At 37.0% G+C, this 23,035-nt stretch overlaps 2 protein-coding genes and 1 non-coding gene across 3 annotated transcripts; 2 read left to right on the forward strand and 1 right to left on the reverse strand.

Annotated features, from left to right (window-relative positions):
* The first annotated feature begins 1,272 nt into the window (after window positions 1-1,272).
* LOC110940400 lies at window positions 1,273-3,491 on the forward strand. The gene is made up of 3 exons (XM_022181949.2): window positions 1,273-1,802; window positions 2,816-3,022; window positions 3,097-3,491. The coding sequence occupies exons 1-3, from the start codon at window positions 1,308-1,310 to the stop codon at window positions 3,163-3,165; spliced, it is 771 nt and encodes a 256-aa protein (XP_022037641.1). The 5' UTR covers window positions 1,273-1,307; the 3' UTR covers window positions 3,166-3,491.
* Window positions 3,492-5,899: 2,408 nt separating this feature from the next.
* LOC110940401 lies at window positions 5,900-7,406 on the reverse strand. The gene is made up of 3 exons (XM_022181950.2): window positions 7,193-7,406; window positions 6,840-7,042; window positions 5,900-6,270 (listed from the first exon to the last, which is right to left on the reverse strand). Exons 1-3 carry the CDS (start codon window positions 7,292-7,294, stop codon window positions 6,093-6,095), a joined length of 483 nt encoding a protein of 160 aa, XP_022037642.1. The 5' UTR covers window positions 7,295-7,406; the 3' UTR covers window positions 5,900-6,092.
* Window positions 7,407-22,578: 15,172 nt separating this feature from the next.
* Window positions 22,579-22,685, forward strand: LOC118492622. Its single transcript, XR_004894627.1, has one exon. It is a non-coding gene; the product is annotated as a small nucleolar RNA R71 (small nucleolar RNA).
* Window positions 22,686-23,035: the final 350 nt, after the last annotated feature.

Genomic DNA, 23,035 nt, shown 5'->3' on the forward strand with positions numbered 1-23,035 from the left:
AAAATAGTCCTAAGGGTGTACGGTGTGGTGATCGGTAAATGGTGGCAAACCCCTTTACCGATCGGTAAACACCACCGCCAACATGTGTTTAATCACCAAAGTTTGCCAAATCGGTGGTGGCATGCCGAATCGGTAAGGGAGGAAGGAAAGAGATAGGGGGTGTGTGGGTGGGGTCCATTCCATCTCTCAACCAATCACACTTTTTCCTTTTTTTAAAAAAAAAAAGTTTACCACTTTATCAAATGTCTAAACCATTGCCAACACTTTTTACCAAAGTTTAAACACTTTTCACTGATTGACATGGCGCGCTCTGATTGGCCGGTTTTTTAGTTTACCACTCCAAAGTGTTTAACCACTCCTTACACCCTAATAAATGACAAGTGGCAAAAATTAAAGAAAGAAGCTTAAAAATCATCCATGTGTACTTTATTTTTATTTATTAGTATAAAGATAGTCCCAAATATAAAAGCAAAGTTTTAAAACTCATTTCGCCTTGATTTCCAACTATTACAACACAACAACCATCGACATAATCATCAATATTTAGCGGCCTAAAGTCCCTAAATACAGCCGCAACCATTGTTCTCACTCCCCATCGCAACTTGCTTTCAATTACTAGGCTATCGGCTACCACTAGACGAAAAACGTAAGGATAATCACCCATGGTGTCGGGATTGGAGGAGAGTTTATCGACGAAATTAGGGCCCCCGCTTCATAGTTCGCTTAGGGTCTCCAAAAACGTACGAACGACCTTGGGTCAAATCACAAGGAACAAAAACGAAGTTAACTCTTAATAAATATATATTTTAGAGTTAAATGTCATTTTAGTCCCTGTGGTTTGGGCCATTTTGCCAGTTTAGTCCAGAGGTTTTATTTTTCCCCAGTGAGTTCAAAAAGGTTTCACCGTTGCCATTTTAGTCCACTGGGTTAACTTAATCCATTTTTTTCAGTTAACGAGAAGGGCAATTCAGTCATTATATATGTAATTCTATGAACCAGAAAGGCAATTCGGCCATATAAAATGACTGAATTGCCTTTCTTGTTAATAGAAAAAATGGATAAAGTTAACCCAGTGAACTAAAATGGCAATGGTGAAACCTTTTTGTCCCACAGAAAAAAAATGAAACATTTAGACTAAACTGTCAAAATAACAACTAAGATGACATTTAAAGTTTTCGCATTCCAAAAAAATTTAAAATCTGAATAAATTCGGATATTTTCGGATCCGGGGATTTCTTTTAATACCCATGGATGCACATATAGAAAGCAAAGTAGAGCTTAGGCCAAGCATTTAAAGGAACAAGAACATGGGCGCTTTATCATTATCTTCCCCTCTTATCCTCCGATGTATTCTCCGCCGTCAACCACCGTGCAGCACCACCCGTATTTCCTCCATCACACCTTCTTTCATCAAACTCTTGAAACACACCCCTTGTATATCCATCGTAACCCCACCCCACCCCATCTCTCGCACTACACTCTCCTCACTAAGATCTCTCTCCACCACCACCACCACCACCGCAGCGGAGGCTGTCATCTCTACCGAAACTGACGCTCTTTCAGAACCCAAAATCGATGACAAGCCTCCCATTGAAAGTGAAAGTGAAAGTAGAATTTCGAATACGCACAAGGAGTTATTGTCGAAATTGAAATCCATGAGTATTAAAGAGAAGAAAGAGTTGGGCTCTTATGCCAATAGTTTGGGGAAAAAGCTTAAATCTCAACAGGTGGGCAAGTCCGGCGTTACCGATTCCGTGGCCACCGCGTTGGTTGAAACCCTAGAAGCCAACGAGCTTCTCAAGGTATTATTATCATTCATTCCTGGGTTTTCTATTCTTGCTTATCCAAATTGGAGGGGGTTTGGGATGTGCATTTTATAACCTAATTGTGCATATAAATGTGTGTTTGATGGGCTGCAACAAAACTTGTTACTTTAGTTTTTAGACCATGCGTAGTGGTTGGGGCGAATAATGCCCAGGCGTTGTCCGCCAGGTGTCGTCCTAGTTAGTAAAGGTGTCGTCCTAGTTAGTAAAGGGGCCTTTTTCTAAAAGAGGTGTAGTGGGAATGTGGTTATTATGTTAAAAGGGGTCTAAAGAGTTAAATAAACAAAAAAAACCATGAAAAAAATTGATTGGACAAAGAATAGGAAGATGAAGGGTGATTGGACAAACAAACGGGGGCAAGGGCGTGGAAAATAGCACGCCTCAACTGATTTGGACCAAAAAAACGCCCCGGGGGGCCGTTTAGGGGCGTGGTTTGGGCGTTGTGGGGGTTAAAAACGCCCCAAATCGAACGATTACGCACGGTCTTAAACAACTTCAAGCAATAGAATCGTGTTCTAACCTAATCTTACCCTGTATAAATTTTTTATTTGAGTTAAACTCCCGGGGTGCCCCTAATCCACCCAACCCTTCACTTGTCCCATGCAGCTGCATTTTACCAAATCCCATACCGGCAATGGGTAAACAAAAGTACCTTATTAGGTTTTAATTTTCGATCGATATTAGGGGCTTCGTTTCAAATGTGGCACAGGGTTTTAGGTTCAAGTCCCGTTAGTTGCACTTTATTTTAGCCAAAAGACCTAATATCGATATGGTTGTGGAGGGGCACTATGAATGAACCCTGAACTAATCAGGTCTATTATGTTAGATACCATGGAAAGTTAAACCCTATTTCTGTTTAAAAGGAGGTATGCGAAATGACCATTATGCCCTTATGGTTATTGTTTATACATGATACTATTGTATAGTATGTCTTCATTTAAAGATCATTAAGAAGAGAAATCTATCTATATTGATTCTAATAATGGCAACAGCTTAAAATTCATAACAACTGCCCGGGAGAGCTAGACGATGTAGTGAGTCGATTAGAGGAAGCCACTGGTTCGGTTGTGGTTGGTCGAATCGGTCGAACTATAATCATCTACAGGCCCAGCCTAACAAAACTGAAAGCAGAAGAGAAAAAGAAACAGGCTATGAAGGTTTTCCTCAAAAGAAGAGCAGCGTTTAAATCATCTTATCAGGTATAAACAACTTTATCTTTGAGTTTCCGTATCCATCCCTCTGGGGCCTACAAAATTTGGTTTCTCATATGCAGGGGAGAACACAGAGTAGAGGACAGTCTGCGTCACCATCTAACCGGAGTCGAGCTTATAGAAGGTCTTGAGCTTGTTTTGTCTTTGTTCATGCACAATGTATAACTAGAGCTTGTTATGTCTATAAGACTGTCCGGGTCGGGTCGACACCTCTAACCAGAAGGCGATCACAATGATTTATTTCCGAGGATACATCCTTTAGAAATGGGAAAGAACGTTAAGCTAGCGACACTTGAAGTACGATGTTGTAAACATTTAGACAGACATACTTCCTTCAACTCATCTGATGTTTCCTGCAATTGGTTAAGTTGTTGAACATGCAATACAAATAAGACTGAGTTAACTCTTTAAGGCCCTTGAAACATCCCAGATTTAGAATACATCAGTTACAACAGAATACTTCATTGTGTAGGAATAATTGGTTGTATAAACTGTCAGCACGTGTTAATTATACAAATGAACATAAGAAATCAGTATAATTTGTTTGGTAGGTGTGGTTCACTATTGGTATAAGGCTAGTTGTGGGTTAACTAAGGCTCTGTTAACGGTCGTTGCACTGCGCCCCTCAGTTAACTACCATTGTAGTGAATGGAGATTTTGTTAATGGGAAGAAAATGTAAAGACTAGCGGGTGTGGGGCGGGGTATGCCAGGCAACGCTAGCTAACCCACACCGTGCTAGCGTTGGCCACGGCGTTGCCCCGCTAGCGTGGCTTTGAAGCCCGACGCTGGGGTAGCCGTTAGCCATAGCCGTTGGGGATGGCGGTTTTGAAGTAAAAAATCAAATTTTTAAAAAAAATTACAAATTTTTATCTATAAATACCCATCCCAAACTTCATTTTTTCCATAATTATTTACAAATCTTCTTCAACCAATTTCACACCAAATAACGAATCTTTTCGACCAAACCAACATCAAAAAACCGAACATGGTGCATTGGACGGAGGAGGAGATCGCGCTTGTCACATCGATCGTCGATGCACAACGTACGTTACAACACGGTCAAACCGCGTATTGGGGACAAGCGTTCCAGCAATACCAAAAACACGTTGGGGACGTGAACGCAAACTGAAGTGGGTCGGTTTAAAGTTTGTTTCGACCGTGTCCCTGCGGGGGACCTGAGCCACGACGATCGAGTGGAGGCACGACAGAAATCCGAATTTAAGTGGGTTCCCCACTTTAACATTTATCGAACTCTGTATTTTTTTTAGGAATTAGTAACTTTTTTTTTTAATTTTTTAGGATTTAATTAGTTTTTTCTAAAAATTTTAGTATGTTATGCAACTTTTTTTTTAAATTAATATAAGTTTGTGTTTTATTTTATAAATCTCAACTATATAAAAAATATAAAAAAACCAACATGGACCCACCAACGCCGCTTGGTCATGCCGTTTCCACACCCCTCTTTTTTGGGGTGATCTGGTGGAGACCACAATCACCACGAAAACCAATGTGAACAAAACTAAAAATGACTAAAATAATCTAAAACCACACAGTTTTTTTTAATATATATATTTTTTTTTAAATCGCTATATTATGTTATCAATGCTGGTAAATATGCACATATGTACAACACATGATACCAGCATATATTCACACACGTAAATATGAAACATGAAAATTGAAAGGCGTCGCAGAAGGCAAAACATTTATCGATGTTTGGATGAAAAACCATTAGGGTGAGAGGGGCACTCCTCTCTTAGGGGAGTGACCTCTCTTACGCACACCCAATCAGCACGCGCCACGTCAACTCCCCTCTTAAGTCCTCATTTTGCACTTAAACGTTGGCATCACTCCACTCACACAATTATTATTTTATAAAAAAAGAAGAAAAAAATATGATTGGTGGAAAAAGAGTGGACCCACATTAACCAGTCACCCCCTCTCTCTCCCCTCTCTCATGCCGTCATGCGGTAACCTCTCACTGCAAATCCATCCCCTCCATGCGGTGAACCTTGATGGCGGCACCTCTCCCCGCGCGGTAACCACTCCCCGCTTAGACTCCCCACAAAGCGCCCCCACACCCTTAGACCAGAATTATCATCTCATTATCAAACAAGAATAATACAGGAACAAGATTACTGAAGTAACACATTAAAACTAAAAAAAAACAAAAACTATTAACAATAACAAACAATATAAAGTAAAAATCACCTTTGTAAACAAAAACTATTAATAATAACAAACACTATAAAGTAAAAATTCACCTTTGTAATGTACTATTTTCATATATCAATTAGCAACTTTAATGAGCATAATAATGTATTGTATCTTATGCTTGGTGAGTTTTTCAAAAACATTTAATTGTGAATCTATGAGATATTATATTTTATTGTTATGTTTATTACTATTATTTATTTTATGATTTCTTTGTTTTAATTTTATTACTTACTTAAATGATGTATGTATTTTTTATGTATTTTTTGTGATACACATTAATTTATCTTTTGGAAATTTTATTCGTTTCCATACACGCGTAACATGTGTATGTGGTAAAATGTTTTCACATCTATTTTTCCCGTTTAATAGGTTCGTCGCAACTCGCACGTCCCTATATCGATTTAGTTATTTTTTTCTATGTTTTATGTTTCAGTCTGATTTCTTCGCGTTTGTGGTTTAATGATTTTACGTCTACGTTTCGCCCAGTGTTACTTTCCATTTTTTATTTATTTTGTTTCATGATTTTTTCCGGTGTTGGTGGTCGTTAACAGGGGTATAGCATTAATACAACTTGGCACAGTTTTATGTCCCCGCCGCAACGCGAGGGTTTAACACTAGTTGTAAAGAAAAAAAATCAAAGATTCTCGTTAACGAGTGAAAGTGTAGTTACTCCTTGAAAAACTAAAAGTTGAAATACATCTAAACAACAGGGGTAAATTAGGGAATTGGCAGAATGACAAAAAGGTCCACGAAAGCAGGATAGGGGATGTGTAAAAGCAGAACACATTGATTGGCATTTGGCAATGTAAAGTCAATAAAACATTTCATCTTTTTGACTTTTCAGTGGGCTGAAGCAGTGGCAGTAACGTAATAAAAGGTAGAAAAGAGTAAATGAACGAAACACAATATCCCTCCCATAGAAAGGAAACGGTGATGCGAGAGTCCACAAGAAGCATTCGATTTGTGATTTGCTTTCATCCCGATCACCAGCAGCCCCAATCCAACGGCTGCAATTACCCTGATCCAGAGCAATGTATAAGATTGACAAGTTCGTTTATGTTATAATATCAACATTTTTCTTTATTTAATAAACGGAACAAGTAGGGCTGTTTGGCAACATCTGAATGGTTAAGTGCTGAACCAGTAAGAGGTCTAGAGGTCTGAACCATTAAGAGCCTGTATAATTATTAACCGTTCAGAGACAATTGTCTGACCAATTCAGATTAGAGGTCTTAACCATTCAGACATTGTATAAATGTTAACCATTTAGAGGCAAATGTCTGAACCATTCAGACATCTGCTCGTGAAACAAACAGTCTGAACCATTAAGTGTTGAACCAGTAAGAGGTCTGAACCATTAAGAGACTTATTACGAGGTACACAAACAGCCCCTAAACATTTGTTTATTCATCTTTATTGGGGCTGCTAAATGGGTCTTGCTTGTATGTTGGCGGGTCTAACCCAACAAGAACCCGGAAATTTTACACGAACCGGATATTCTTATCACACACATGATGAATTTACATGTTAATTGGCATAAAAATACCCTAGTTTAACTTGTTATAAAGCTAATGATGGAAAAAATACCATGTAAAGAAGAGGGATAGCAATGACAACTGTCTCCCCAGAGAAGCTTTATGGGTCTCATCCTGACTACAAGGGGTGCAACCATTTAGCAAGTTAGCCAACACATGAGCTACAATCAACAACAAAATTGCACCACAACCTAGCCTAAATGCTTCTTGGCTTGGTTCTTTGCACTCAAACAACCACAACCTCAAGTGCTTCTCCTATTCATCACACAATAAACAATCGTCAAATCACAAATTCATTCATATGAACTACTTCACTACAAATCATAAAACTTTCACTAATGGCAGGAGGATCTGTTAGTGAAAGTTTGTTTTCTAGTAAATGAAGTGAGAAAACAGTTATTGAACCTGATTTTGTGCTGCTTCCGCTTTCACACCAAGAATACCTGCAATTATATCTAACACAATAACAATAACACAGACAAATAAGCCGACGCCTTTGTTAACCATTGTGACAAAGATTTTATCAAGAAAATGGTAGGGTTTGTTGTGTGTTTTGCAAGTGTTGTATGCTTAGAGAGAGATCAAAACAAGGGTGTCTGGGGTTCATGTACAAGGGAAAAAGTTTGCATCTTTTTAAGGGTTTTTAATTTGCATGCTTTTTCTGATTTTTATTTTAATTTATTTTTACTTTGGATTCTTTACCAGTGGCCGATGAAATATACTACCATTCAATTATTTTTATCACTAAAAGTATATTTATTTTTTACAATTTTAATGAAATGTGATATTACATATTGATATATAATTTCATATCAGACGTGAATGCATAATATGTAATCTCATAGTTATTAACAAGATTTTCTAACTAACGTTGATGTTTTATGACCGATTTCTTGCTCAATTAATACATACTATATATGAATATTTTATTTTTGAAATAGATACCTTGTATTATTATACATGTTCATAACCCAATAAAATTATGAATTTATGAGATTAATTTTTTTTTTTTTAAAAGTAAAAGCATTCGACTTTTATGCGACATGACGGTGAAAGCATGCGTATATTGCTATATCTACTTCCTCTTGTTTTGAATCCATAGACCATGCCTGTGATCACACCTCTTTTAACGACGCATATATCTCAAGATACGGAAATCACATTACATCATGTAATAAGATTACTATATAAAATTAATAAATACACGGAATTATACAAATTAATTTAGATTCAAAGGATAGAGTCTCAATAAAAGTCAGTTTTCCGAGTTTTTGTGCTTACGAGACTACCAAGGGTTTTTTTTTTTTTTTTTTTTTTTTTTTTTTTTTTTTTTTTTTTTTTTTGGTAAGGAAACATTCATTAACACCGGCTGGCCTCGCCAAAAAATGAAGACCCACACCGAACCAACTACAACATATACAAAGAATAATTACACCAATCTCTCCAATCTATGTTTCTATGCTTGGATCTACATTTAAGCCAAAGAAAACCTAAAGACTTTACCTCCCCGAAAATTTCGTCACTATTACCCCTACCGTTTGAGAAACATTTATCGTTCCTAGCTTTCCAGATGCACCAACATGTCACCAAAATGAGCCCACGAACAATTTCCTTAGCTTTCTTGCCCACTCCGGCCCCTTTATGACAAACTAACAGATCCTTGAAAGAAAAGGCAAAGATAGGAGGGATCTTGGCCCAAACACTTAACCTGTGCCAAACCCTTAACGAAACTTCGCACGCCGAAAAAATATGATCTACCGTTTCGGAAGCATCACTGCAAAGAATGCAATCTTCCGAATCAATCTGAATGTCTCTCCTAGCTAAAGCATTCCTAGTTGGGATGCGACCGAGATTCGATCTCCAAATAAATATTTTACATTTCGAAGGAATCCAGCTACCTTTCCATTTCCAAACACTATTTCCGGAGTTATCGACCTCTTCGGACAAAGCTTTAACTGATGCTGTGGAAAAAATGCCTGAATTATCTGGTGTCCAGCTCCATTTATCCGCCCCGGCAGTAGGAATAACCCCGCACAGTAAGCTCTGGCACTCTTCCAAATCAGCAGCTTCAACTAGCTTTAAAGAATTCTTGGACCAGCTCCAATTCCACGAGCCAGAACCCCCTACCTCCGGTAACCGATCACAAAACCGACAGTCTTTCTTCTCTTCGATTGCAAACAACCTGGGCCCCTTGACCATCAACGGAACATCGCCGTACCATTTATCTAACCAGAAATAGATACTTTTACCATTTCCCAACACCCCTTTGATGAAGCAGTGGAATCTTTTACCTTTGATTAAAACTCTTGATTCAAGATTTGTAATGTTTTTCCAGACGCCAGACATCGCTGGGTTGGATGGAAGAATAGACCACTTTCTTCTCCTGCCATGACAAGCCGTAATAACATTCCTCCAAAGACTCTCTTCTTCAACCCGAAATTTGTAGCTCAAGTAGTTGACTACCAAGTGATAAGATGAAAATTTAGAGGCTAAATGGCCACCTTTTTAACTGTATAAATATAATAATTGGTAAATGACAAACGAGTCGAGTCAAAGCCATCTCATGTTTAAAAATTTTTCTCATCAGCTAAAATTGTGTTTGAAATTTTTTCTTACAAGTCGACCTTAAGCTTAGGCAAGCTTGAACTCGAATCAGCTCACCGCTCGTGTACATCCCTAACGCCTGCAACAAACGCACCACAACATTACGGTGGTTTATCGTAGGCCTACATGTACTGCGTTGGGTTTTCACGTGTGGACAAATGACCATAATGGTCTCATCATAGGTGTACTACGGCCTCATAATTCATTTGTAACATTTAAATTAAAGAGGGAAATCCTGGCACCTAGTTTGTTGATGCTAAAGCTTCACTCTTGATCAGTGATGATTTTGTTTCTTCGGTGACGTTTTTATAAAACTATCCACAGTAAGCCTCGTCACAGGAAGAGAGGTCCTCATGCAATCACCCTCCGGCATGAGAATAAGTATCCAATCGTAGAAAGAGTTTTGAGTATGGAGAAAGAGTACAATGAGAGAGAAAGAGAGATAGCGCATACCTGATCATTTACTTCTTATTGAATATTTATAGGATTGTTTTCAGGGCTAACGTCATGGTGTTATGTAAATCGGAGAATGTAACTATTTTAACGAATTTTGTGTGTGTATATGGGCATAAATGGCGGGGTGGGCACGGATGTAGATATCTCAATTCTTTCTCCCATCTCTTTGGAGCCTGCTTCCAGATTTTGGAGGCCTCCTAATGTGACAACTGTCAAAATTCCAGGTATCCGTACAATTATTAAATAATGATTAGTGCTTAATGACTGCACTGAATTACAATTAATTGCTTGAATTGCTTTCTGATTATTGTTATCATACATACATGTGCATCACATATAGCTTAATGTCATAACATTATTACATGCAAACTTTATTGATTCAAATAACGCACGAAAACAAAGCTAGCACAGTTATCAGACAAATCAGAAAAATGCTGACGGGGTTCAGTAAATAGACAGACATTGTATTGAGACATAGAATGAGCCAGAAACCAAGTATTACACTAGTATAGTACGTAGGAAAGTAAGGATCACAAAACTGTCTTCCTAGTGATAGTTTAAGTGCCGGAAAGTGCCTAAAACTCACATAAACTGCAGAATTCTGCAGAAAATCAGCAAATTCAGCATTTAAACACATTAATATCATGCAGAAATATGATTAAATGGCCCTGAATACTTTCCTAAGTGTCGGGAATCAAAAGTGTCATAAAAGGGTACATAAAGCACACTAAACTGAATAGTTTAGCACCTTAACGAACCAGTAACCAACCGAACAACCGGACACTACCCGAAACACCAAATTTTCACTAGAAGCATTGTTTTAGCATTACCAAGCTAGTTATGGTCCCCAGACATCATAACACACTATATAAATATCTTATAACTAAATCCCTAACTATATACTTATATTTCAACTAATAACTAACTTAATAGTTCAAACCTATGCCTAGACCCCCCCCCCCAACCTATGAACGGCCAACAAGGGCCCCACCTTGTGATTTTATCCTAATATTTAAATAGATCTTGTTTACTCTTTATTAGACATAATATACAATGGAAATTACATAGAAATTGGATTATAAGTATACACACTAAGACATAACTTCTCATAACTCCAACACACCAACACTTCATCTTTCTTTCTTCTCCTCCTTTGGGTTTGGCCGAGATTAGCACCACCATAACCACCATCATTCACTCATCTTCAATCAATTCCAAGCTTATACAAAGGTGTTAGAGGTTGCATAAGGAAGCTAGGAGCTTGTAGAAGTTCAAGGACCTTCTTTATTTGCTTTTATCCATCTCTTTTCTTCTCTTGATCATCCCTAGCCTTGAGTTAGTGGTAAGAACACTAATCTTTCCATTTTACATCTTATCTAAGTGGTTAAAAGATGATACATGAAGATTAACTTGAAGAACACTAAGAATCAAGAGAATGAAACTTGAACATAAGCTAAAATCATGAAGAAATCATGTTGTTTATGTGTGATTTACTTGTTGATCGTTGTTTGCTTATATAAATGATGCAGATCATCATATGATCTTGCTAGATCATGATTAAAAACATAATCTAGCAAGATGAGAGGATGAACATGTTAGAGTTTAATGAATCATCCTCACATAAACCATGGACTTGAGAGAATATAATGTTTTCTTGTAAAATAATGATTAAAATGAGATGTAAGTCTTGTAGATCTAAATTTTCATGAATGATTTTTCAAGAAACCAAGTTAAAAATATAGGTTTTACTTAATCTTGGTTCTTAAATGAATAACCCTCATTTTTGGTGGTTAATAAAGTGTAGAAACATATGTGTAACAAGAAAAATCCAAGAAGAAACATTTTTGGAAAATATGATTATAAGTTGTAAAGATTTACATTCTTCAAAAATGATGTTTTTAAAGAATCAAATACACTTTAAAGGGTAACAAGACTTACTAAACACCTTAGTAAGTTACTACAAATTTTTATAAATTTTCAAGTTCATGAAGTAGTAGTTTATGCTTGTTTTTTGCAGAATTGGTAAGTGTAGATTGTTTATTGTTGATTATTGGTTGATTGTGTTGATTTACAAAAGAAAATGATATAACATTCCCAAAATTTTTATTTATATAATATATATAAAAACGTATGTTATTAAAAGGATGCATCATGGGTAAGTTGACCAATGGAAATATGAGATATTTTGGGCAAGCATAGGCACCGTTTAATAACTAATTTATAAAAATACATTGTATTTGAACCTACTCCATTTTTAATGAAACTTGGTTCAAAATGTAGATAAAAATATTCTCGTTCTAATGGCATATTCATCATTTTATAAAACGTCATATTTTAGAAGTTATAAGCGCCAAATGAGTAAAACAGTTAAATTAATTATAATATACATATTAAATAGAATAATAAAATAAACACAATTGAGAAATTAATTATTGTTTACGTATGCATTTCGTATGAATTTCTAAAAGATAGAAAGGAATCTTTCAACAACTTTCTTTCCAAGTTTGAACTTCATGTATAAATAGAAAGCAGATGGCAACAATCTCAATTGCTCAGTATTTCTCGATCTCGCTCTCTACATTCTTATTTTTACACTATAATAATAATAATAATAATAATAATAATAATAATAATAATAATAATAATAATAATAATAATAAGAATAATAATAATAAAACTCTGCCTCGTTTTAAGTATTGTAGCCCCTGATCACTGATACCCTGTCCAAGTGACGTAGGGCCCCGTAACGTATATCAAGGCTCTGCCTAAATTCGTTGGGGTTCTGTCTTGTGACGTAGGGATAAAGTGGAATTGGGTTACTATACTTAATGTGAGTGCACTATATATTTTATTAAATAATCTAGGAGTTTTACCAAGATATATCAACCCTCCAAAAATATTTCCGACACCCCTAATATATTTAGAGTTCCCCTACACTTCCTAAAATACACCCCATATGTGAAACCGGACCCCGACTACCTTGAATATTATTAAAAATAATTAAAAATCAATTTTTGGGGTTTAGGCGGGCCGCATAAGCCATACCTTAAACCTTACGCGGGCCGCGACAACTTAAAGACATGGCGAAACCCTGGGCCGCCACGTGGCCCAACACATGTCGACCCTACATAGTGACCCGGACAAGCTACACCGTTGACCAGAGTTGACGCGGGCCGCGTAGGCCCTTACCTATGTTTACGCGGGCCGCGTGAAAGTCAAAGTGAAGCCCTATAAGTAGCAGGCCTCAGATCTTCAGTCGACTCGCTCAATTATTTTCTTTCTAATCCAATTTCCACATAGTAGAAGCTATACTCAGGTCTAATACCCCTTAAATAACGTGGTTCTGCTCCGTTGTAAGTATCATAACCCCTGGAGACGTATTAGATACTCTGCCCGATTGATCTAGAGTTCCGTAACGGCTGTCGTGGTTCTGCCCGACGTAGTCGTTGGAATGCCGTCTCGGGGAGGGTATTACTAATGTTAAAATGGGTTATTATACTAACACGTGTGCATTGTTTATTCAACTAGATTATAACCAGGAAGCCACAAATGAAATACCTAAAATAGCAATGTGAGTAATCTCCTTTTTGTAAACTGTTTTTACAAAACCTTAAATATTTTGCAATGAAATTTAGCAGTGATTGAGTCTTTGTAATTCTACAATTATTGCCGGTATGTTGGGGTTTTGTATACAAAATGTGAGTAACGTTACCATTGGACGAAGAGTTAGCCAATGTGTAATATGACCCACCAGTCAGGATTGACAGTACTGAATGAGTAATTGAGTAGATGTAAACATTGTAATCGCCCTCAATACTGTTTAAATTAATAACACTTTTCTTGATTAAACTGGGATTCACTCACCAGTATTTCCCACTGACAAATTGTTGATGCAGATTTTGTGTCCGATGCTTGTCGAATAGATTAGTTTTATTTTATGCTGAATTTGTAATAGTTAGTGAAACGGTCAAACGAACGTGTATAGACCCGCTCGTTTGAAGTGGTCAAACGAGAGGGTTGTTGGTTTGACCATGTGTGTGTTGCTAGACAAAGTATGGTTGTGCTATGATGAGTGTCGAAGGATAAGGCATCGAAGGATTATGAATATCCTTCGATGAGCTCGAAAGATACCCATCGGAGGATGGACCTCGAAGGATATCATTCGATGAGCTCGAAAGATATCCATCGGAGGTTGAAGATGGACCTCGAAGGATATGTGATCCTTCGAGGTATATGTGTATCTTTCGAAGACTGTCTGATCGAAGGATGATGTTTCGACCAGTCAGTCTGATCCTTCGACCTGCAGCCTGTGTTTGGGTATAAGTACCAACACTTTGTCATTTGCAACACAAGAGTGAGAGCACAAGTGTGTGCAAGAGAGTGTGAGGAGGTCTGAGACCTCACCGGGAGAAATCACCACTTGGTTTCTCCCCGGATGTATACTTCTTTGGTATTAGTTCGGTTGTCATGTAACCGGGCCGACTTGTAATGTTTACTACCGGATTAATACAAAGTTTGTTTGTTATCATCTCTCTTATCTCTTCCATCTTTGAACATAAACATAAAATCACGGTTTCGGTCCCGAAACCTGGACCTACAATTGGTATCAGAGCCATGGTGCCCGATTTAGTAAAACTAACCGTTTACTAAGTCACATGTGCTCTAGATCTGTGATTTTTGTGGGTTTTTGTTCAAGATGTAAAAAAAAGGTGAAAATGAGAAAAACCCAGATCTGGACCCGGATATCCAGATCTGTGCTAAACCAGGTGTTGGGTTTTATGTTTTTCTCCTAAATCTTCAAGTTTCCATCATCAAAAACTGTATACAAAGTGTTTTCGTCAGATCTGCAGATGAACAGTCCTCCGTGTTCTTGATGTTCTTGACAGCTTCAAATTTCGAAAGATGCTGTTTGTCCATCGAAAGATTGAACAGTTTTCGAAGGATCAAACAAAATTCAAATTTCAAATTTTCATGCTTCGAAATTTGCGAAAGTTGGTCACCTACCACATCAACTTTTCACCAACCTGTCGTACTTTCTGTCCTTGTGTCAGAACCATCGAAAGATAACTTTCGATCTCGAAAGATCATCCTTCGATCAAGGAGATTCGAAAGATGAACAGGAGTGCTCGAAAGATCATCAGTTCTTCGAAGGATCAAAAAGACTTCGAAGGATCAACTCTGAAGTGTACGAAGGATCAGCCATGTCCAACTTCGAAAGGTGTTCGAAAGATCTGTGACATGTGCTCGAAAGATGCTCGAAAGATATGCGACATGCGCTCGAAAGACTTACGAAAGATCATCTTTCGAAGCTGTCTTGGTGTTTATCTTTCGTTTGATGCAGATGTTTCGAAGGATCCAGATGTTGTGGAATTTTATGAGCTCAGACAGTGTGTTGGGGTTAATCATTTAATTCACTTGGAGTCGGGTCGGGTGTTCGCAAGGATTATTCAAACCGGGCTTCAAAGTTTCAACATCAAAATTCGTACGGGCTTTGGGAACACGCGGGGTGATGCAGCATGATGAACACAAGAGATGATGAAAACTTGATGTTTGAAAAATTGTGGGGTAGTCACGGTTACTGATGCAATGGCAAAAATGGTAACGTGACTATTATGGGCCAAACACAACAGTTCCGCTTAGTGGAGGGAATTGGTGAATATTTGACGACAGTTTCTTTGAAGTGGAAAGAATCTGTTAAGGTTTAGAGATTTTACCAAAGAAATGGGGGGGATAAAAATTTTCATATGTTGAATTTCTTCGGTATTTCTTCGGTAAATTTCTAAACGCAATCATAGGTATGCTTAAAGATCAAGACTTGATGCAGTTGTTATAGAATGGAACCCTTATCAAATGCCGGTTGGAGTATTGGAAGATCAGCGGAAGATCGGTCAATTGAGTCCTTTGAGGAAATTGCACAACACTCTAACACGGATGCGCGTACTTTGAGGGGGAAGCTTTATACAATGAGCGTCGAGATACTACTTACCTGGATCATCGGTCAAGGGGGAATTTGTTTACACAGAAGATGATTACTTGACTGAAGATCGATGATTGCAATTGCATTTTCAGCATTCGACAGGAACGGACAAGGGGGAATTTGTTGATGCAGATTTTGTGTCCGATGCTTGTCGAATAGATTAGTTTTATTTTATGCTGAATTTGTAATAGTTAGTGAAACGGTCAAACGAACGTGTATAGACCCGCTCGTTTGAAGTGGTCAAACGAGAGGGTTGTTGGTTTGACCATGTGTGTGTTGCTAGACAAAGTATGGTTGTGCTATGATGAGTGTCGAAGGATAAGGCATCGAAGGATTATGAATATCCTTCGATGAGCTCGAAAGATACCCATCGGAGGATGGACCTCGAAGGATATCATTCGATGAGCTCGAAAGATATCCATCGGAGGTTGAAGATGGACCTCGAAGGATATGTGATCCTTCGAGGTATATGTGTATCTTTCGAAGACTGTCTGATCGAAGGATGATGTTTCGACCAGTCAGTCTGATCCTTCGACCTGCAGCCTGTGTTTGGGTATAAGTACCAACACTTTGTCATTTGCAACACAAGAGTGAGAGCACAAGTGTGTGCAAGAGAGTGTGAGGAGGTCTGAGACCTCACCGGGAGAAATCACCACTTGGTTTCTCCCCGGATGTATACTTCTTTGGTATTAGTTCGGTTGTCATGTAACCGGGCCGACTTGTAATGTTTACTACCGGATTAATACAAAGTTTGTTTGTTATCATCTCTCTTATCTCTTCCATCTTTGAACATAAACATAAAATCACGGTTTCGGTCCCGAAACCTGGACCTACACAAATGTTTTTAAAACGCGTTTCAGGTAACACAATGTGACAGCCAATTAGTAAAAAGTTAGTTGGAGAGCACTGACGGCTTGGAAAATGTGGCTATAAAAGTTACCTAAAAAGACGATGTTTTAAATTCAATAAAATAAAGTTTATTCCTATAAACATGTTGTAATAAGAAACTTGGGTTTTACCCATGTAATTATAAATTTAAAAATATGGTGGTTTTATTCTGATAAAATATTTCCTAACTACGGTCCTGATGAAATTTCCGTTGCCAAAATAATTAACCATACGGATACCACCGACACTGGCTCGCGGCCGCCCGTTTCCAGGTAGTTAGGGGGCAGGGGTTGTGACAAATGATATGCTTTGAAAGCATGGAAACCTTCATTTTTAGGGGAAACTATGGCAAATTTTTTCTAGAAATTAAACACTTAGAAAAATATTTTTAAACAAATATTTACAAGTATATTTTTAAATCATAAATTTTCATACAAAGTTTGCCATAAATTTTGTTACAAAATTATAAATATTGGAGGTTGGTTTTTATAAATAAAAGTGGCTAAATATGTTTTTAGGAAATAGAGTTAATTGCCAAAATCGCCCTTGAGATTTGAGCACATTTGTCATTTTCGTCCAAAATGACACTTTTGTACCATTTTGCCCCCACGTTTGTAACTTTTTGCCATTTTCATCCAAACAACTAACTTAGTTTATTTTTTCTGTTAAGTTGAATGATATTTGGATGAAAATGACAACTATAAACCACTGGGACGAAAATGGCAAATGTGCTCAAACTCTTTTTAATTTCTTTTATGTAGTTAATTTTGTCACATATATAATAAAAAAGAATATACATGCAATTTCTATATGAAAAAAAATAATAGTGTTCTCACATATTTTTTATAAATTTTCATCCAACCACTAACTAAGTTAATTTTTTTCTATTAAGGCGAAGGATGTTTTAAATTTTATAAATTAATACAGAAATTAATTTCCAATTGTTTATATAGATCAATTTTATAAAAATAAATCTACTTAAACCTCTAATTTTTATAAAACTAAAATGCTTGTGACCTTATAGAAAAATGTCAAATAAACAAATATTATCATATGTACTAAGTTTTTAATTCATATTCAACTCTTTTAAATTCGCTCCTAACGAAAAATAAAAGCCAGTGCCCCCATCAAACAACGTACCGTTACCAAACCTTAAAATTACCCACAAAATAGTAAGTATAATGCCATCTAATATTTTGTGATAAACACTTTTCACGACGAGCTATTTTCTTGTTAAACTCTCAAAAACAGAATCGAAATATTCATGTTACTTAGAAAAAGAAAACAAAGTTCTATTGAACAAAAGACAACATATAATAACCTTGATACAAAAAATTAATTTATAAAATTTAAAACATCTTTCGCCTTAATAGAAAAAAATTAACCTAGTGGATGGATGAAAATTTATAAAAAAATATGTGACAAAACTATTATTTTTTTCGTATAAAAATTGCATGTATATTCTTTTTTATTATATGTGTGACAAAATTAACTAAATAAAAGAAATTAAAAAGAGTTTGAGCATATTTGCCGTTTTTGTCCCTGTGGTTTATATTTGCCATTTTCATCCAAATATCCTTTAACTTAACAGAAAAAATAAGCTAAGTTAGTGGTTTGGATGAAAATGGCAAAAAGTTATAAACGTGGGGGGCAAAATGGTACAAAAGTGTCATTATGGACGAAAATGACAAATGTGCCCAAACCTCAGGGATGATTTTGGCAATTAACTCTAGGAAATATATATTTAGATGTCACCATGTGTGTGATCATTTGTATATTATGTGTATTAGTTATATTATTTTAGGACTTGAAATAATATAACTCATCAAAATAACAAAAATTACAATCCAAAATATTACCAAAATTCCAAGGAATAAATATACCAAGAATACACAAAATATTGGTGAAACCAAACAAAGGAATATAACTTACTAAATATTCCGGAAAATTTATTCGCAAGTATATTTTGGTAAATAGTATTTTGGACACCAAGTGAATAAAAATATGATTTTTACAATTATTACAAATTTATATCATATTTTTGACAAGAAGAAAATATATTATTTTGGGTGAATAAATATATATATTTTCTTGGAATTATTAGAATGTATATTACCTTTGGAAGAAATATATATTTTCTCAAATAAATATGAACTATATTATTTTTGGAGAAAAATAAGTTTATATATATTTTCTAAGTTAGATTTGAAAATATATTATTTTTGGAACTTATATGAAAATACAAATATTTTTGCCAAAGGAAAATTATAAATAATTTTTCTAAGAAATATTTTTTAAAATATATATTTTGGAAATATACATTGATGGATTTTTTTTATTAAAGATATTATTCCGGGAGAAGTTAAATACAAAATTTAGTATAAGAATACTTAACAATTACAAGAAAATACGTATTTATGTACGTATAAATACACACCTGAATACGACCCCAATACATGGCAAAAATATACAAATACAAGAATACGCGTACACCCATCCTTGGGAAGGAAATACATGTATAAATGCTTGAAAAGTATCAAGTTAATATATATTGTTTTAACAATTATTCCAAAATTTAATAAATATAATTTAAGTTAAAATATTTATGATTTTAACAAATAATTATGTAAATTGGGATAATATTGAAGACACAAAGAACGTAACTCAAAGACACTAACTAATACTAAATCCAGGCACGACCCGATCGTCTAATAGACCTTAGTACGTTGTAGGTAGTCGTGTATATCCGAAGGAGCTTTGAGTTACCGTCGAAGAACGAAAAACCGTGAGCTCATGTCCCCCTTTTCTTTTAACTGTTTTCAGTTTTTATAACTTCGGGGGTGAAGTACATGTTACTAAATGTTTACAAACAATTACAAATGGTATGGTTAGCTAAGGAAAACACTGTTTTCCCTAGGCCGAGTCGGTTGAACATTGATGCGGGCATGAGGTTGATGCTAGCCCCGAGGTTGGCTAGTGCCTTGCGAATGGGGGATTCCCCATCGAACAAGGAATTGTGAAGCTTCCAGGGTCAATCTTCTTTTGTGGGAGTTTGTTGAGCAGCAAGGCGGAGCATTCTTCGCTTAAATTAATTAATTGCAATGATTCAATTTTCCTTTTATGAGTGAGGAAGTCCCTCATAAATTTTGAATATCTAGGCATTTGAGTTAGGACTTCGATAAATGGAACATTAACATGCAATTTTTTTAGCAAATTTTCGAACTTTGTGAATTGCTTATCGGTCTTTTGGCGAATTAACCGTCCGGGGTATGGAACTGGAGGATTCTTGGTGGGTTCTTGATTTGGTGGAGAAGCCATCTCTTGTTGGGGCGTGGGTCGAGTTGTGGTTTGGCTAGATTGGCTTCTTTCAGTTGGAGGTAATGTAGCCTCCTCGGGACCCACGGTACGGTCTTTCAATGTGATGAGATGTACTTGCGCCTTTGGGTTGGTTTCGGTATTACTTGGTAACGCGCCTTGTGGTCTCTCGGAGAAATTTTGAGATAGTTGATTTAATTGTTTTTCAATGTTTTGTATACTAGCTTGTTGATTTCTAAAATTCGATTCCAATTGTTGAAATCAATCCGAGTTTTTCTTTTCGGTGTCGGAGATGAGGCGAGATACGGTATCTTCAAGCCTTTCTCGTCCCCCTTGTTGTTGAGAGAAATTTTGTGACTCGTTTCTTGGTTGTTGAAAGTTTGTTCGTTGGTTTAGATTTTGTTGGTTACTACTATTGCCGGGTGATGTGCACAAAATGCAACATATAAATTTCATCAATTGTGGCATAAAACTAACCCTTTTTTAGTACTAATGTTGAAAAAAGTGTGCTTTTGTCTTCCTTTTGTATTTTCAGGATTAAATGAGCTCAAATGAACAAAAGAAGCAAAAATACAGCTAAATCTAACATAAATAAAAGAAAAGGAACAAACGTGGCATGCCCGACCCCCTGACAGCATCTTCCCAAATCAAAACAAGAAGACAGAAGGCTGAACACGCCCCGTGCTCAGTGAGCACGGGGGCGTGCCCAAGTGTCAGCAGAAAAGACAAAGTGATAGAAGCTTCTACTGCCCACCACGGGGCCGTGCTCAGCGGACACGGGGGCGTGGTCAACTGTTGCAGGCGCATTTAATGAAATTGCGAATTGCAATTAATGAAGAGAGAGACTCGGATGGACACGGGGCCGTGCCCAGGCTTCTGTTCAGCCTATAAATAGGAGTGCTTGGAGCTCTTGCAACTCATCCCTTGGCACACCACCTCTCTCACACTTCACCCACCACCCACCACCATCACAAGACCATCATCCACCACCATCATCCATTGTCCATCATAGAGTGTGTGAGTCATCTCGGGATCCAAGATTGATCGTAAGAGTTCTTGACATCAAAGGCCATGTTTGCCTAAGTCTCTTACATCATTTGGTGAAGACAAGTGTCTAGTGTAATACTTTTTATTTTTAATCTTTTGCACTTTTTAATTGGTTTTGTATATGACTTTAATTACTAGTTTCTTATGTTGAAGGTGATTCTTCGTTATCGTTTGTCCGTGGTGTCTTGGCATTATTTTACTGTCTATATAAAATAAAAGATTTTTACCATTCATATCTCCACGTCTATATGGAGGTATGTTGGCTACCTGGTCGGGGGTTAAGGGAACGTTTTGGTAAGAGTCTTGCCATTGTTCAGTGTATAGATCCTGCAAAGGACCTGGGTCAAATTTAGTAGGACCTCCTTCAATACCCAACGGTATTGGATGGCGGGGGTCCAAACTCTTTGACCCCCTCATAAGTTAAACTACTATTAAAACTTTAACCCGGCTACTTAGGACTGTATCCCTGCTAACTCAGACTACTTAGCCGAGGGTAACGTCGCCTTCAAAAGAGGGGCCTACCACCTTATGCATTAATAACTTAATTAATTATCTTTCAATAATCCGACCCTTTAGGATTGTATCCTTGCTGACTCAAACTACTGGGTTGAGGGTAACGTCGCCTTCAAAAGAGGGCCTACTACAATAACTAAGATAATCTCTTAAACAAGTGCAAAAGTGAAAAAATAATCAAAGGTTACACTACACACGAGTCGGATCCAAGTGATTCATCTTGTCTATCTGTTTTTACTTTTATTTTCTTTTTCAGCATTTTAGTTAGTTCTATTTTTCTAGTTTAAAAATCTTTTTCTAACATTTTGATTTTGATTAGACGTTGAGGATAAACCGGTACTAAAAGCTCTTGTGTCCTTGGGCGACCTCGGTATCTTACCAACCCTATACTACGTCCACGATGGGTGCACTTGCCCATATGTGTGTTTAGTGTTAGTGAATATCGTGTTTATAAATTTAAAACTTGGATAAAAAGTGTAAAAAGGGCTTAAAATATACACCTAAAATATATTACACCTAACGCACATCACCGGGTTCTCTCCAACCAAGGTTAGGGTGGTTACGCCATCCTTGGTTGTAGGTACCCGTTGGAGGACCCGACGGCCTAGGTCTATTATCAATGTAGTTTACCGATTCTGTTTGATTATCTACTTCTTTCATACAACTCCAATTTTCATGTGGCCCACCACACCCCTCACAAGCCATAACCGATGCCGTTTTTGTCATTTCTAGCTTTTTGATTTTTGAAGAAAGGGCCTCGATTTGAGCTTGTAAAGAAGTGCTTTCATCAACCTTATGGGCGCCCGGGGCAATAGATTTATTGCCTCGGGGAGTGTGCTACTGAAAATTGGTTTGAGCAATTTCCTCAATTTGATTATATATTTCAATTGGGCGACGATTACCTAAAAGTCCCCCGGAGCTAGAGTCAAGTGTTTGTCTTGTGTGTGGCAACAACCCATTATAGAAAGTGGATACTTGTTGCCATACCGCAAGACCGTGATGAGGACACTTTCTTAGTAGCTCCTTGAACCTTTCCCAAGTTTCATATAAGGATTCCCCATCCTCTTGTGAATATGTATTAATTTCAGTCATTAATTTAGCCGTTTTAGCAGGAGGGAAATACTTATATAGAAATTTTTGGGCTAGTTCATCCCATGTGTTTACCGAGCCAACTGGGAGGGTATTAAGCCAAGCCTTAGCTCGGTCTTTTAGTGAAAATGGAAACATTCGAAGGCGGATGGCGTTGTTTGATGCTCCATTGATCCGAAAGGTATCACATATTTCTAAGAAATTAGTAATATGTAGATGGGGATCCTCGTTCGCAAGCCCATGGAAGGTTGCGGAGTTTAGAAGAATTTGTATCAAATGCGGCCGAAGTTCAAAGTTGTTGGCTTCGACATTCGGTGCATTGATAGCGGCACCGAGATTACCTACGGTGGGTCGTAGTT

Source organism: Helianthus annuus, chromosome 5, assembly GCF_002127325.2.
Source record: "Helianthus annuus cultivar XRQ/B chromosome 5, HanXRQr2.0-SUNRISE, whole genome shotgun sequence".
In the NCBI taxonomy this organism is placed as follows: Eukaryota; Viridiplantae; Streptophyta; class Magnoliopsida; order Asterales; family Asteraceae; genus Helianthus; species Helianthus annuus.